The sequence below is a fragment of the Oncorhynchus clarkii genome, chromosome 7 (genome assembly GCF_045791955.1).
Source record: "Oncorhynchus clarkii lewisi isolate Uvic-CL-2024 chromosome 7, UVic_Ocla_1.0, whole genome shotgun sequence".
In the NCBI taxonomy this organism is placed as follows: domain Eukaryota; kingdom Metazoa; phylum Chordata; class Actinopteri; order Salmoniformes; family Salmonidae; genus Oncorhynchus; species Oncorhynchus clarkii.
In genome coordinates, this window is record NC_092153.1 from 21,046,218 (window position 1) to 21,062,794 (window position 16,577).

General features: G+C 46.1%; 2 protein-coding genes across 19 annotated transcripts in view; one reads left to right on the top strand and one right to left on the bottom strand.

The window, feature by feature from the left end:
• Positions 1 to 14,044, top strand: LOC139413042 (abl interactor 2-like). Of its 18 annotated transcripts, none has more exons than XM_071160052.1 (12): positions 15 to 179; positions 5,364 to 5,531; positions 5,704 to 5,880; positions 6,283 to 6,300; positions 6,457 to 6,560; positions 7,675 to 7,827; positions 9,002 to 9,132; positions 9,346 to 9,555; positions 10,068 to 10,238; positions 10,881 to 10,970; positions 11,323 to 11,514; positions 11,648 to 14,044. In XM_071160052.1, exons 1-12 carry the CDS (start codon positions 63 to 65, stop codon positions 11,821 to 11,823), a joined length of 1,707 nt encoding a protein of 568 aa, XP_071016153.1. In that variant the 5' UTR covers positions 15 to 62; the 3' UTR covers positions 11,824 to 14,044. The 18 variants fall into 18 exon arrangements, with proteins under 18 accessions (XP_071016144.1, XP_071016145.1, XP_071016147.1 ...); XM_071160035.1 differs by having other exon boundaries at positions 16 to 179; positions 10,884 to 10,970; XM_071160037.1 differs by lacking the exon at positions 10,881 to 10,970 and having other exon boundaries at positions 16 to 179.
• LOC139413044 (integral membrane protein 2B-like) overlaps positions 14,029 to 16,577 on the bottom strand; it is a 15,344-nt gene continuing 12,795 nt past the window's right edge. The window contains exon 6 of the mRNA XM_071160054.1: positions 14,029 to 14,705. Within this exon, the coding sequence (XP_071016155.1) occupies positions 14,617 to 14,705 (89 nt within the window). The 3' untranslated portion in view covers positions 14,029 to 14,616. The remainder of the gene's footprint in view (positions 14,706 to 16,577) is intronic.

Below are 16,577 nucleotides of genomic sequence, written 5' to 3' on the forward strand. Positions count from 1 at the left end.
ACTTCTGCATAAGCGTTGGAGAGGCTGGGATCTGGCATGCATTGATTGCTAAAGATGTGAAAATGGCGGAGTTACAAATGCTTTTGGAAGAGGAGATTCCAGCTGGACGTAGTGCTTTATTAGATAGTTTTACCAATTTGGAAAGAGTTGCCGAGTATTGCGAAAGCAACTATGTTCAGGTAATGATCATTTTATATCATTATCAATTATATATTCGACGAGTATCATCTTTGATGGTGGGCGAAGTGATGGCTACGAGCTTTGCCGATGAGGTGCAGCGACTCGACTGCACGGGTGCTCCTGCTAGCGCGACCAAGCTAGGCTATAGATAACTAGATAACCTTAGTTAGCTACTTCATGCGGAACGTAGCTATGTTTTTCCTAATATGAAAACATTGGTTGTCGTTCTCCAACCGTCGTACACGTCTCAAACGTTTATGTAGTTGTTAGTATTTTTACTAACTTGACTTCGTTAGTTATTTACACCCAACCAAATAATGCTTGCTAGCTAACTAGTTGTGCTAACTAGCTGAGATAGCACGAATTATCTGGGCACAGCTGGTTTCATGATTGACTGTCGTGATGGGGTATACAACAAGGTATTCAGCTAAGGTAAAGAAGTACGGAATGTAATTGGATTTCAAATGATGGGACACGTTCTGATACCAGAAGAGAACCAAATAATCCACAAGTAAACGAATTATGACTATAGCAAACGAGCTAGCTAATTCCAACTAGCCACTAGTTTCTAGTTAGCTGCACTGCTAGCTGCCATTGCTGTCAAATTCTCCAGTGGTACGATTTTGAAATTCCCAACTCATGTCAACATTAGCTAGCTGTTAACATTGGTCGTGAAGAAAATATATATACCATGTGTGGCACTTGTAAGCGTTCTTCTGCCAATATTTAGCGTTAGTTAGTTAATGTTACAGCCTTATGTGTGCCAAAGCAAGTCACTGCAGATTGGATAGGACGCCCTGTATCATCAATGCCGAATTTATTGTACTACTGACTGTAGAGTGGGAAAATAAATCTGTGTTTCATAGACTACTGGTGGATCTGGCAGTGGCAGAACAAGCTAAATTGTTCATAACGTTAGTCATGCCATGAAGTACGTTTTTCCTAATATAAAGTGAGGTTCTGACACCGAGTGTGAAACGTTTGTCAATAGTGCCACTGCCCTGGAACTAGAGGTGTTCACGGTTCCAAAAAGTTGGACGGGTTCCGAAATGGATCTGGGCTTTCCCACCCTGACCTGATATGCATACATTCATTTTTAAATATAGAGACCAGTTCTGAACGGACCCGAGGACAACTAGAATCATTCCATATAGATTGGGTCGAATGCAGGCCGATCCGAGTGATGGAGCTGATAAAGCCAAGCAGTGGGGGAGAGGTGCTGCTATAGAAGCTGGGGGAGGGGCCATACTTTGAGGAAGTGACATGGTGAGGAGGGAGAGATGAGACAGCAACCATCCAAGCTGACTCGCCCTATAGTATACTAATAGCTGCCATAGTTAGGTTATTTATCATCAAATAGGATTATGTAGTACCTGTCTAGGACTGTATCAAACCGGGAGAAGCTAGCTAACGTTAGAAGAGGCTGTAGTGCATGCACTTTCTCACCCTGCAGTTACAAATAACTCCATTCAGAATATTAAGTAGCAAGTTGGCTCTTGGTTGTTGTAACCTATCCTTCTCCTTTAACTTTTAATTCTGTCAAATCTCATTTTATTGGTCACTTACACATACTCAGTTGCCAGTTTATTAGGTTCTCCCATCTAGAACTGGGTTGGACCCCCCTTTGCCTCCAGAACAGCTGGAGTTCTACGGGGGAATGTAAAAGTCGCTCAGTTGGTATCAAGGGTTTTCCACTCTTCAATTATCCAGTGTTGGTGATCGTGTGCCCACTGGATCCTCTTCTTCTTGTTTTTAGCTGATAGGAGTGGAACCCAGTTTGGTCGTCTGCTGCAATAGCCCATCCGTGACAAGGACCGACGAGTTGTTCATTCCGAGATGCCTTTCTGCACACCACTGTTGTACTGCACCGTTATTTGCCTGATTGTGGACCGCCTGTTAGCTTGCACGATTGTTGCCTCTCGACCTCTCATCTCGACCTGTTTTCGCTCACAGGACTGCCGCTGACTGTATGTTTTTTGTTTGTCGTACCCTTCTCGGTAAACCCAAGACACTGTCGTACGTGAAAAGCCCAGGAGGCCAGACATTTCTGAGATGCTTCAAACAGCGCACCTGGCACCGACAATCATTCCACGCTCAGTTGCTTAGGTCACTTGTTTTACCCATTCTAAAGTTCAATTGAACAGTAACTGAATGCCTCGATTGTCTGTGCCTGCATTATATAGTAAGCCATGGCCATGTGACTCACTCTCTGTAGCGGTGAACCATTTTTGTGAACGAGGTGGTTTACCTAATAAACTGGCCACTGTGTATTTTGCAGATGTTATCGCATGGCAGCGAAATGCTTATGTTTCTAGCTCCAACAGTGCAGTTTACCTAACAACACAAAATGGTACACACACCCCCCACATTTTTATTAAGAAATATCAGAATGAGCAATGTCAGAGTCTGGTGTACATGTATATAAATCATATGTGTAATGGTGTGTATGGACAGTATATGAATAGGAATAGGTGCACAGTAGTAGTTATATAGGATGAACCTTGAGTAGAATACAGTATATACATATGAAGTGGGTAAAACGGTATGTAAATATTATTAAAGTGACCAGTGTTCAAACGTCCTGGCACTGAATGCGCAATGACATTATTGGGTATAGTTAATAATTAACATGACTAAAGATGTCTTGACCTGTGATCTTGCTTCTGCCCAGCTGTGATCATGACTGTCATTCTCACACACTTGACTCAAGCACGGACTCCATACTGGTATTCATTAAAACAAATATTTTCGGGAGTTCACTGCACCTGGTATTCCCAGGAAGTCTCCCGCCCCAGTACTAACCAGACCCGAACCTGAACAGGCATGTTCAGGGTGGTATGGCCACAAGCATATTTTTTTTAAACCAAATTTCTCCCTGAATTAGGTCCCTTGGCTCATCTCTGCAACTCCTCAATGGACTTGGGAGAGACGAAGGTCAAGTCATGCGCCCTCCGGCCGCCTACTTATCACACTGCTCGCTTAACCCGGATGTCAGACACACAAATGTGTCAGAGGAAACACCGTTCAACTGACGACCGGAGTCGCTAGAGCGCGATTAGCTAAGGAAAGCCTACCCTGGAAAACGCTGGGCCAATTGTGCGCCCTCTTATGGGGCTCCCAGTCACAGCCGGTTGTGACACGCTTCAGAACTTCGGTGCAGTGCTTTTGACCACTGCGCCATCCAGGACTCAAGATATTTAATTAGGCTAATCTGAGATTGTTCAATAAAAGTCTGCTGGTTCCCCAATAGGCCTAGCCTATATAGTTAGTCACAGAATGGATCACTGTTCTTCTGTTTTAGATTAGTCACATGCACACGGTCGCAGAAGTAATTAGAGTGCAGTGAAATTCTTAAGCTCCGAGCACTAACTGTGCAGGTCAAAAAGAGAGGTGAATGAAACAATAACAGTACAAATATTATTATACATATTTACAACTGTAGTAATGATACATTTCTATTGGGGGGTGGGGGCAGGGTAAATGTCCGTGGGGGGGCGACAGTAGGTTGTCGATGGTGCTCCTGTAGAACACTGAGGGTCCTCTGGGACAGGCTGGATTTCTTCAGCTTCCTGAGGTAGAAGAGTCACTGTCTTTCACCACGGTGTCCGTGTAGTTTGACCATTTCAGTTCCTCTGAGATGAATATGCAGAGGAAATTGAAGTTTTTGACCGTCTCCATTGATGAGGACAGCCTGGTTCCTCCTGAAGTCCACAATCGGCTCCTTCGTTTTGCTGACGTTGAGGGAGAGGTTGTTTACCTGGCACCACGCCGTCCGAGTGCCTGCCTGCCTGCCTTTCTGTACGCCGCCTCGTCGTTGTTGGTAATCGGGCCTACTACTTTCATGTAGTCATCCAACTTGATGGAGTTGGAACTGTGTGAAGCCACGCAGTTAGGAAGAGGTTTGATTGAAGTGCTCTGGTCTACCTGATGTAGGCCTATTTGTCAATGATTTTTTGCTGAAGTTTGAGTGTTGTATGAGTTAAACCTATTTTTGTCAGAGTTAATTGCAGGTTAGCTATGAATAAATGATCTGAAGAATGCTGTCAGTTGATCTTGAGACTGCTACAAGTGTGAGAGTTTGTGTGCTCTTGTCATCCCAGTGCACTACAACTGCACCTTTCTTTGAATACTGACAACCTGTTTGTCTTCTTGCTTGAGAATGGATGTAATTCCTTAGTGGTGCTCTTGACTCCCTGTAAGGCATACATGTGTATTTGTGGAATTCGTGACTGAGGCTGCCTAGTTTTCACTGTTGTTAAAGTGCATCTGAAGGCAAATAACATCTTCTCTGATAGGCTGTTTTCTATGTAGCATTGATATTAGTCAGACACATTCATTCTAGTGTCAACATTGACTACAAAGTGGAAATAGGATAATTTTGTTCATGAGGTCAGTATTGTTACAAAATGAGTTTTGTAAGTGAGTTCATCATGACTTGAGGGTTGGGTTTTGATTTCGACAATGCTCACTTGCCCTTTGACACGGGATACACAGCTGCTGTGATTGCGCTCTATCCAATCCTACCGCAGACAGTGAGACCGACCTCCCCGTCAGTGCAACGGATCTGACTTTGTTTACAAAAGACAAGTCACACATTTTTTTTTTATTTTTTTTACTTGAGCAATACTGCACCAAACACCTTAACTAGATGTAAAACTGTGCGACTAAAACTAAAACTTCTTAGAATCATTGACTATTTTGAAGAAGTAATACTGGCTTTGTTCCTATGGTGTTTCATTGGGGACAAACATCAGTAACTGTCACATCGAACCACACCCCCAAGACTGAAAACTTGTTTTTTCTTAATGAGCAGCAGAGAAACGCATGCCAGAATCCGTACATTCAGTTGTTCTTTAACACACCGTCCATGGAAATCCGGGCAGATGGGGAGGGTAGAGGGTTGTCCTTTTAGAGAAGTAATGTCGGTCAGTACATACTGTCAACAAGGGCGTCGTGGTCAGAAAAGCAAGGAAAGGTTCATCTCCAGGAAATTGTTTCCCTCTGAAAACATAAGGGCTTGCCTTGTCATCCTTCAGCCCCTGCAAGATCCTATTTATATGATATCAATGCTCTCCTTTTTATGCTGCCTGGCTTTGTTGTTTTCTTATTGCCTCGCTACACTCGCTTCTCTGTTACTGATGTCTATCTGTTCATCCTCTCTCTCACTCACACTCCCTCCTCAGTCACCAGATAAGCACAGAGCGTTGGAGGAGACTAAGAACTACACCACCCAGTCTCTGGCCAGCGTAGCCTACCTGATCAACACCTTGGCCAACAATGTCCTGCAGATGCTTGACATTCAGGCCTCCCAGCTCCGCCGCATGGAGTCCTCCATCAACCACATCTCACAGGTACGGCTCCCGGGATGTGGACCACTCTGTCTACACACACATTGGATGCACACGTTGCGAAATACACTCACACACACATCCATATTGCCTAAAAAATACTTTATAGGCCTAGCTCAAAAAGCTGTTTTGTTCAAGTCTATTTCTTGTATTTCTGCCCCTTGTGCGGCCCCAGACAGTGGACATCCACAAAGAGAAAGTGGCCAGGCGGGAGATTGGCATCCTGACCACCAATAAGAACACCTCTCGCACACATAAGATCATTGCTCCGGCCAATCCAGAGAGGCCGGTGCGCTACATCCGCAAGCCAATCGACTACAGCCTGCTGGATGACATGGGCCACGGCGTCAAGGTAGGGAGCAGTGGGGCATTGACGTTTACCGACTGGATTCCTGATGATAATAGTACATTTTTATTTTTGTACTGGAGTGAGTTTTCATCAAACTTTTGTAGCACTAAGATCATGGACAAACACTGATCTTAGTGCGACAACCGTTTTGGGGAACTCCCCCCTGTTTGGTACAAAGACAGTAGTAGGCCCTTGGGAAAAGCGCGAGGGTGTGGCGTTAACGGTGTGAGTCACTTTGACTAGGACAGTGTGTGACTTGTTCGCTTTTTCCCTGACAACATCTGTGGACTGTAGGCCTATAACATTGCTACATGTGTTTCTGTGCATTTTCTCGCTATTAGTCACTAATCCTCCTTTCTCTTTCTCTCTCTTTGCAACACTTATTTGCCTTTAAAATGAACCTAGTGGTTGCTAAGGTTTAAGGTAAGGATTTCTAACGAAATGTAAACTCTAAAAACAACGTTGTTATGCGTGTAAGACCAGAGTGTGTTTTGTCTGATCCCAGGTTGTGTCGTGTTGCTCTGTTGACTAGTATTTCCCTGTTGTTGTTTTTGTAACCTCTCTCACCATGTCCTATAGGCCAGTGCTCAGAACATGAAGGCCGGAGCCACAGGTCTCCCTCGCACCAACCCACCCACACAGAAGCCGCCAAGCCCACCCATGTCAGGGAAGGGAACCATTGGGTATGTAAATGTGGCAGGTGCCACAACTCCTGTCCATGCTGCTCATTTCCTTGAGAAAAGCATGCTTTCAGTCTCAGCCAATCACGATCAGACATCTAAAACATGTTCGTCAATGGACAAGATCTGATCATGCAGGCACCAGGTGTCCCTTTGTACTACAGATTGCTGTAGTGTCCCTCTGCTCCTCCTAAGCCCCGTATGGTGGGCTAGGGACCAGGCTACCCCCTCACCACCCAGCAGCGACCTTCAGTGACATTTATTTAAGGTTCGGAGCAGACCTCTTTGTGAAAAGGTCAAAGCTAGCCTGTGGCACATGATATGCTGTTTGATGATATAATGAATGTGCATACATACCTAATTTCTTCAGGTGTGTGGTCGTTCCAGTGAATGGGTCGTTCCAGTGAATGGGTATCTTCAAATGTGTTTATTGACATTATGGGCTACTGTATTGTTTCTTTGTCCTGTTATGTGTCCCTGTCCAGTTTGTATCCCCCTCTACAGACGTGTCCATAACAGTAATGTATGTAATGGTTTATAACATTGTTTTTATGTCTCTTCTAATGTTTAATTGCTGTGTGTGACCTTCAAACATGTCCCCCCTGAAATGAGACGCATGTCGGGCGTCCATGACACACTGCCCTAGTACAGTCTCTGGTGTAGAGGAGGCATCTCTGTCTGTGGTGTTTTAGTTGCTTTCCCCCCCCCCCCCCTCCACCCCCATATGTGTGATGTCATGTGACTCCTCCCCCCTCAACTCTAATTCGGGCTGTTCATGCTCTCCATGGCAACAGTGCTCAAAGTTCCATCCCTTACACAATCACAGGGGGAGATTATACTTGGCTGCTCATCCATACTTTTGAGGCTTTTTATTCCACTGAAGCACATCAATAGACATCACTGTCCTCGGTTGATGTTGGTCTGTGTAAGAACCGAAGCAGCAGCAGCTGTGGATACGATTGATGCATTTAATGCCTTTTCCCACCTACACCCCATTTTGAGTTTTCACTGGTTCTCTTTTTATTTATTTTGGTTCCCATGTTTGTCCTCCTTTTCTTGTCCCCCCCCCCCCCTCACTTGTGGATGTTAAACTCCTCTCATACCCCTCCCCTCGCAGGCGCCACTCCCCCTATAGGACACTCGAGCCGGTGCGTCCTCCCGTTGTCCCTAACGACTACGTCTCGAGCCCGACGCGCCATGGCAACATGGCGCCCCCACAGCAGAGCCCTGCACGCACTGCGTCTGTTAATCAGAGGAACCGCACGTACAGGTACCCCGTCCCGCATGCTCCCAGCACACCGCTAGCTAAAAACACGTCTAGAACACACTTCGAGCGGCCCTGGACTCACTGAACAGACACGCTTAGATTCAACTGCCCTGTAGTAAAGATCTGCTGCAATAGATTACAGACACTGTAGCTACATGCTACTAAACTCCTTTTCCCCCCAGCCCTACCCACAGGACTTAATATAATAATATCACCAAAAAACTGGTCTGAAACACTTTGAATAGGCACTACACCAAGCACACAAAACGAACGTACAGCTCAGATAGGCATGTATTCAAATATGTTTCTTGTTTCCAAGTAATGTATTTTTATCATCTGCGTAACAGCAGGGGATATTCAGATGAGATAAACACGAGCAGCTCTGGGTGTCACTGAGGCTCCTACCAGGCAGTGAGAACAAGATCTTTAGGACTACATGACAGAGTATCTGCCACCAGAGAATTGAAGCTTGGGCTTTGGAATACAGCTGATCCCTTTCCTCCGTCAGTCCCTTCTCTATTTCCTTCTGAGCACATTATTACGTTTGAAACTGACGTTAAAACTAATAGTAGCAATGGTTGACCTTGGCTTAAATTAAACAGACAGTCCTTTCTGCTCCAACCTATCTATGCGTTGGTCCTTTTCTTCCATCCATCCAGTTCTCACTCATTCCCTGTCTCCAGTCTCCTTCCTCTTTTCTTCTCGCCTTGATTTTCTTCAGATGCCTCCAGCTTTGTCGTGCCTCTGTCTTTGTCACTTCATGTCTCACTAATGGACCACCGCTAAATGTCATGTTGTGATCTGTGGCGTTTTATTCATTTCTTTATTGCTGTACATGTCATCTCAAAGCAGAGCTGTTCATTTAAATCTGTTCAGTGCTAGGTAGATGGGGGGGCAGGAGTTTGGGCCAGGATAAACCCTGGTTTGGTAGGTTGTGCTTGCATGTCCGCTGATACCAATAGGGCTCTAAAGACCGGTTTCCTGCACCACAGATTAAACCTAGCGCTGGACAAAAAAAAATCACAGTACTTTTTATTCCAGCAGTAGGCTTAATCTGTATCTGGGGAACTGGCCCTACAAAGTATATAACCTCTAATCTATACTGTTACTATACTATACTGACTTAATGCCTGCGGGTGTTGATTGGGTTTTGTGATGGGCTGTGTGACATCATTAGCAGTGGCAGCAGTGGAGGCAGCCACCCCAGCAGCAGCAGCCGCAGCAGCAGCAGAGAGAATAGCGGCAGCGGCTCCGTGGGCTTGCCTATCGCCGTGCCAACGCCTGCCCCGCCCCCCACAGCATTCCCAGGTAAGGTCTGGCCACATGCCCTGTCCACTGTCTAAGCTCCACCTACTAGCTCTCTAAAGAGCAATAATGTCTGTCAGACTGCTTTAAACTCTATCCTTCCTTCCCCCTTGATAGTGTCTGAGCACCTGTCTTTATCTCCCTCTCCTGTCTTTCCTTCTCCTTTCCTCTTTTTTCCCACTGCTTTCCTCCCTTTCCCACCTGCTGATGGTGCAGGTACTGCCCCTGCCCTTCCCAACCCTGCTAAGCCACCTCCCACTACCACTACTACTCCCGTCCCATCTGATGGCCTCCCTGTACTCTCTCTAGCTCCTAATCCCTCCCCCACCCCCCCACCTGAGGGTCCACCCGTGCCCCCTCCCCCACCCCAGCTCCCCACTTCCGTCACTAGCACCGGCCCTGCTGCTTTCAGCACTCCCGCACAAGGTGAGTGTCCCCCCCCCCACCACTACCCTCTCCCCTGCATCACGACCATATCTCCCATCATCCCAGGACCTGTATCTGTCTGTGTACCAGCGGGGATGTTGTCATGTGGGCTGGTCATTCTCCACCCATGCATCATCAGAGTTTCTCCATCACCCTCCCTCTCACTGTCTGATCTGTCACTCTGTCTTTTCCTTTTTCCTCTGGGTGTCTTTCTCATTCACTTCTTAGGGCAACTCTCTCCCGTCGCCCCCAGTCACCACCTGCATGCCATCATCACACCTTGTGCATGAGTTAAATTGTTCTTGTGTTCTTACAGTAAGTGATGTTGAAAAGGGTCTTTGACTTGAAATATGTCATGATAATAAGGCATCTGAATACCAAAAACTGTAAAGTGCTTACATCGATCCCATGAATTAAGTGCATCATGTAATGGGAAACAGAAGTGATAAGTTCAGTGACATAGCTACACCATACCAAAATCTCTCTGGTTCCCCTTGCTGTCTGTACCCCAGGTGCCCCCCAGTTCTTCAGCATGAACCGGCCGGTGCAACCACAGAACCCTCCTGCGGTGGGGGGGTCTCTGCCATACCGCCGGCCCGCGTCATTGACGGGCCAGCCCAACTCCAACATGGCCCTGAACCAGCCCCAGCCCAACGGAGGACCCCACTTCAACCAGGTCCCAGGTAACAGCCTGGAGCAGAAACACATCACTCCTACCAGAACGCAAATGGGCTTTTGTGTTTAGAGATCTTTCTCATTTAGATTGAGCCTGCCTCTTTAAAGCTTTGTTTCATATATTACTGTCTGGTTTGGATCCTGGAGCGTTTGGGCTTCTGGTCCATCCTGTAACTTATTTGTAGAAACAAAATGTATACCGGCCCAAATTATTTCTGTTACTTGGCTTAGCGTTTTGGTTAAAAAACAACAACATTTTAAATACAAGCTGACAAAAATGTTCAGTTCTTGTGGAAGAAAACTGTAATTTTGTGAGTTCCCAGAACCTCACTAGAGTATTGAATTCATACATAAAAACTCCCATTTGATTTCAGAAGACAGGCAAACCTATGGGTAGGCACAAAGTGCCTAGGTCTCGGCAGTTCGCTGTCTTTTTTGTGTGTGAAAGGATTCCTGCTCTTGATTTAGCCATTTTAATGCCTAGTCTGCCTACTGATCTAACTGGCTTCTATCATATTCTAATTCCACCACATCTCTCTTTCTGCCTTCCTTTCTTTCCTAATTACAATCTGCCCCTCTTTCTTTCTTCTCTTTTGCTTTCTCTCTGCTTCTCCTGTGGTGTGTGTGTGTGTGTGTGTGTGTGTGCATAGCAGGTCCTCTTGTTGCCCCCCCTCCCCCCTCCATGCAGATCACTCCTCAGCTCCCTCTGATGGGCTTTGTGGCTCGGGTACAGGAGACCAGTAAGTGGCTTTTAGCTCCTCCGCCTTGTTGCCTGGTCTTTGCGGCGGCTCCGTCGTGCATGTGTTTGTTACTCATGACGTGAGTCTATTTTTGTCTTTACTTCAAAGCTGAACTATCCATCAACTTCGATTAACCTGTCTGAAATAAACTTCCCACCTGTGCGTGTTGGAAATGTGTTCTCCTTTCCCCCCAGAATTCTCAGTTTGTCTTCATACACTTTCAGCATGGATACCCAAACAACCACTCCAGCCCTCTGCCACATGCATGGGAATGCCAGTGTCAATCCACATGTCTACATTCCACTGGTTGGTTAGTTACAAGGTTCCTGACTGTGTGTTGTCTCCCCCCCAGTCTCAGACGTGCCCCCTCCCCCGCCCCCTGTAGAAGAAGCTGTGTTTGAGGAACCCACCCCGCCCCCTCCAGAGGACTATGAGGATGATGATGATGATGAGGAGGAGGAAGAAGAGTCGGCCGTGGTGGAGTACAGTGATCCCTATGCAGAGGAGGACCCCCCGTGGGCCCCACGCACCTACATGGAGAAAGGTAGCGAGTGATTCTCTCTTCCACCCTGATCTAAACATGCCCTTTCCACTTCTCCTGTTCTCTTTTTCATTCGCCCTCCCTTGTGCTCTATCCATCTCCTGTCCTCTTCGCTCCTCTCTGATTTGGTGGACAGTGGTGGCGATCTACGACTACGCGGCGGACAAGGAGGACGAGCTGTCCTTCAACGAGGGCGCCATCATCTACGTCATCAAGAAGAACGACGACGGCTGGTACGAAGGAACGATGAGTGGCACCACCGGCCTCTTCCCCGGAAACTACGTCGAGTCCATCATGCACTATGCCGACTGAGGAGAGGAGAGATTATAAGAAGGTCAAAGACTTTGTTAGGCAGAGCATGATCACATTGAGGAAGTTAACGAGGAAGAGATGAGCGTTCATGAAGAGTATACAACTATCCTCAACCGGTCTACCAGATGAAGTACATTGTACAACGGCCACTTGTAGATATTTCCTGTGTTTTTGAATGATATGAGACTTTATGGTGGGGGGTTTTTGTATGTACTATTAGGGCTTCATTTTGTCTTTACTATTATTATAAGGAAGGCTACAAGGATTATTGTGATTTAAAAAAAAAAAAAAAAATCTCATTTCCTTTGGCCCTTATTTTTAAGTTTTATTTATTTGGACCATGTATTATATAGGGAGGGATGGTACAGTGGCCAGGGCTGCTGATTAAGGATATAAATAGATGTCAGATAATCCTGATGAAGTTCTCTACTCTCAGCCCAAGAGAAGACGTGAGATGAGAATGCTTTTTTTTTTTTTGACACTCCCCGAGCCTTTCTAGACTCATATTATATTTGATTTAAAACCAGGAGCAGCTCCTATTGGTTAGTGGGATTAGGAGATGGATTGTTGCGCTTGAACTTTATACAATGTCACGTTAGGCGAGAAGACAAGCACATACTGTATGTCTACATTTGACTATAACAGCTAGATATTAGTGGTGGGTAAGACTGGAGGGGAAAAAGACTGAAACTGATTTGTTTTCAGCTCACCTGAACACCCATTTTGAAACTCTCTTCAGTTTGGATTCAGTAGTTAATGAATTGGTTCTGGCCCAAGGCTAGCTAGAGCAGCTTAGAACACTAGGGCTTGGAGCATGCTCAGTCACTACTTCACTTGCCTCACTTCACAGGCCAGATGGGTAGAGCAGTGTTTCTCAACCTTGGGGTCAGTTCTAGTTTTAATTGAAGATGTTGGCTTCCATGGCACAAAACAAGCTTGAGAAACACAACGCAAAATTAGTGAGTCTTAAGCCTCTTCCTTACCTTGTAATCAAGACAGAGAATAGATTGACTTTGACTGTCTGGGAGTCTTTTAGGAAGATAAATACTCTGGCCACTCATTTGCATCAATGATTTCTTATTGTAGTGGGTCTTCACCAAAGCGTGGCAGATGGCATGCTTTTGAAAAAAAAAATTCAATAGTCTCCTTTTCTGCTATATTATTCCTGTCTTAATATTTTAGATATATGGTGTGGTTATTGGTTTGGTTTTAAATATTCACCCATATTACCATCGTTGACAGGTGGGGTTTCATGATGCATTTATAGGTGATAAAGGAAGCTTGTGCCATATTGAAGTGTGCGTGTGTAGGTGTCACTTCCATTTGCAATAAAATAAAAAGCCAGTGGGATGGGTTTGAAAATGTAGATGTTTAAGTTGTTTGGGATTGAAAGCACATGTGGTAAGAGTGAATTGTTACTGAAATCAAATTTAAACTGTATTACTGCCTCAGATGAGGACTAATATTAAAGTGAGCCGTTGTAGAAATTATCCAACAAACCGGCACCAAAACCTTTCAATGACTCCATCATGCTGAAACTGATGCATTGAGTGTGTTTATATAGTCTCTAGAGGTACAAGTATTATTGCCAATGTGCTTGGCTGTGTCTGAGGGCTCTGTGCTTGTCTGTCAGTCAAATCCTTTATTTTTTATTAAAAGTGGGTCTGTTGAGTCTTGCATGCCATTTTTCTTAATACTGTAGTGGTGTCTGAAACCCAGTTGGCCCTTCACAAGGCAGCCCCAGAACTGGACCCTAGGGACACGGTCAGCAGAGCACAACCTTTTGAATATTCAGATATGTTATGTAGAATAAACATGCCTCTGACATGTAGCATAAAGACTTATGTCAGCTCTATTCAGGACATTTATCTGCAATGTTCCACAACGCTGTGCAACCCCAGGTACTACTAAACCAGCCTCATCCAAAGACTAACGTGTAAGCTAAATCCATGTCAACTTTTATCCCAACGTCTGAAGATCAATAAAGTTATGGGATTTGACTACTCCTGGAAGAGCCATTAATTTAGTGTGTAAATGGAGAATATATCATTGTGTAAGAACAAGTGTTCTATTCCCTCAGCCCAAGATCTCTTTGGATGTCAAGTTAAGTAAAACAGTCCATAATGCCATTGTGTTGCACAGTAAAAAAGTTTAACTTTAGAATTAAATATCATATTTGTAAAACAATGAGAACAAAAAACAATAAAACGATTAAGATTTATTGTGGTAATCTTCCTTTTTACAGACTATATACACAAGTTAGTTACCACATGGTCCGTTTTCAGACGGACCTGTGGTGTGAGATTCCTCTTGTTTCATCGCACTGTACTGGTGACAGCTGATACAAAAATCATTCATTTTCTATGCTAAAGTATGCATACTCTCATTGAGTTTATATTTCATCAATCTAGTTATATACCTTAACATTGTAATTAACTGACTTAAGTGTCTGTTTAAACACTTTCTTTAACATTAATAAACCCCCGAGTAAAGATAGAAAACAATTCCCACAAAACATAGAAAAGCTGAACACATCTTATTCTTTGAAGAGTTGACCCCAAATGAAATGGTATGTACTTCACACAAAGTGGAAAATTCATTAGTTTTACACCTTATACAACAGTATTGACTTGGAATCAACTGAACCACTCTTCCTCAAAACTACCAGCAGTACAGAAGAGTAAAGGATCTATGAGGGGTGATACGGGGGAGAGAGAAGGGTTAAAAATCTCACTGTAGACAGTGAGTGAAACTATACATGGGTTGTCTGAAGTAGCCAGTCCCCTCTCCCTTCTAAGGCTCACAGATGATTGTCTCGACCACAAACTTGTTCTCAAAGTGACGGATCGTCCTGCAGTTCAGGGCTTCACGCTTTTCCCTGCCTGCAAGGTACAGATGAAGGAGGATGTATCAAAAATGTGCATGTAGGCCTATACTAACATCTTCTATAGCACCTGTTCATTGGCCAGAGTATAATGTGGTGTGTTCTCAGGTCCACCGAGGAATTTTACAAAATGGTTAATACATGACAATTCAGGGTAAATCTTAAGTGTGTGTGTAGTACTAACCCAGTATGGTGTGTGCGTGTAGTACTAACCCGGTATGGTGTGTGTGTGTAGTACTAACCCGGTATGGTGTGTGTGTGGCACTAACCCGGTACGGTGTGTGTGTGTGGGTGGCACTAACCCGGTACGGTGTGTGTGTGTGGGTGGCACTAACCCGGTACGGTGTGTGTGTGGGTGGCACTAACGCGGTACGGTGTGTGTGGGGGTGGCACTAACCCGGTACGGTGTGTGTGGGGGTGGCACTAACCCGGTACGGTGTGTGTGGGGGTGGCACTAACCCGGTACGGTGTGTGTGGGGGTGGCACTAACCCGGTACGGTGTGTGTGTGGGGGTGGCACTAACCCGGTACGGTGTGTGTGTGGGGGTGGCACTAACCCGGTACGGTGTGTGTGGGGGTGGCACTAACCCGGTACGGTGTGTGTGGGGGTGGCACTAACCTGGTACGGTGTGTGTGTGTGGGTGGTACTAACTTGGTATGGTGTGTGTGTGTGGTACTAACCCAGTATGGTGTGTGTGGCACTAACCCAGTATGCTGTGCGTGTGGCACTAACCCAGTATGCTGTGTGTGCGCGCGTGTGGCACTAACCCAGTATGCTGTGTGTGCGTGCGCGTGGCACTAACCCAGTATGGTGTGCGCGCGTGGCACTAACCCAGTATGGTGTGTGCGCGCGCGTGGCACTAACCCAGTATGGTGTGTGTGCGCGCGTGTGTGGCACTAACCCAGTATGGTGTGTGTGCTCGCGTGTGTGTGGCACTAACCCAGTATGGTGTGTGTGCGCGCGTGTGTGGCACTAACCCAGTATGGTGTGTGTGGCACTAACCCAGTATGGTGTGTGTGTGCGGCACTAACCCAGTATGGTGTGTGTGCGCGCGTGTGGCACTAACCCAGTATGGTGTGTGTGTGCGCGCGTGTGGCACTAACCCAGTATGGTGGGTGTGTGTGTGGCACTAACCCAGTATGGTGTGTGTGTGCGCGCGCGCGCTTGTGGCACTAACCCAGTATGGTGTGTGTGAGTGTGCGCGCGTGTGGCACTAACCCAGTATGGTGTGTGTGAGTGTGCGCGCGTGTGGCACTAACCCAGTATGGTGTGTGTGAGTGTGCGCGCGTGTGGCACTAACCCAGTATGGTGTGTGTGAGTGTGCGCGCGTGTGGCACTAACCCAGTATGGTGTGAGTGTGCGTGCGTGTGGCACTAACCCAGTATGGTGTGTGTGTGTGTGTGCGCGTGTGTGGCACTAACCCAGTATGGTGTGTGTGTGTGTGGCACTAACCCAGTATGGTGTGTGTGTGTGTGGCACTAACCCAGTATGGTGTGTGTGTGTGCGTGTGTGGCACTAACCCAGTATGGTGTGTGTGTGTGACACTAACCCAGTATGGTGTGTGTGTGTGGCACTAACCCAGTATGGTGTGTGTGTGTGGCACTAACCCAGTATGGTGTGTGTGTGCGCGCGTGTGGCACTAACCCAGTATGGTGTGTGTGTGTGTGCGCGGTAACCCAGTATGGTGTGTGTGGCACTAACCCAGTATGGTGTGTGTGTGTGTGGGCGGTAACCCAGTATGGTGTGTGTGGCGGTAACCCAGTATGGTGTGTGTGGCACTAACCCAGTATGGTGTGTGTGTGTGTGGGTGCGCGTGTGTGTGTGTGTGTGTGTGGGCGGTAACCCAGTATGGTGTGTGTGGCACTAACCC

Coding starts and splice junctions, on each gene's coding strand:
- LOC139413042 (XM_071160052.1), top strand. CDS start 63: ATGGCGGAGTTACAAATGCTTTTGGAAGAGGAGATTCCAGCTGGACGT. Junction 7,828..9,001: donor CAGAGGAACCGCACGTACAG/GTACCCCGTCCC, acceptor TGACATCATTAG/CAGTGGCAGCAGTGGAGGCA. Junction 10,239..10,880: donor CCACTTCAACCAGGTCCCAG/GTAACAGCCTGG, acceptor GTGTGTGCATAG/CAGGTCCTCTTGTTGCCCCC.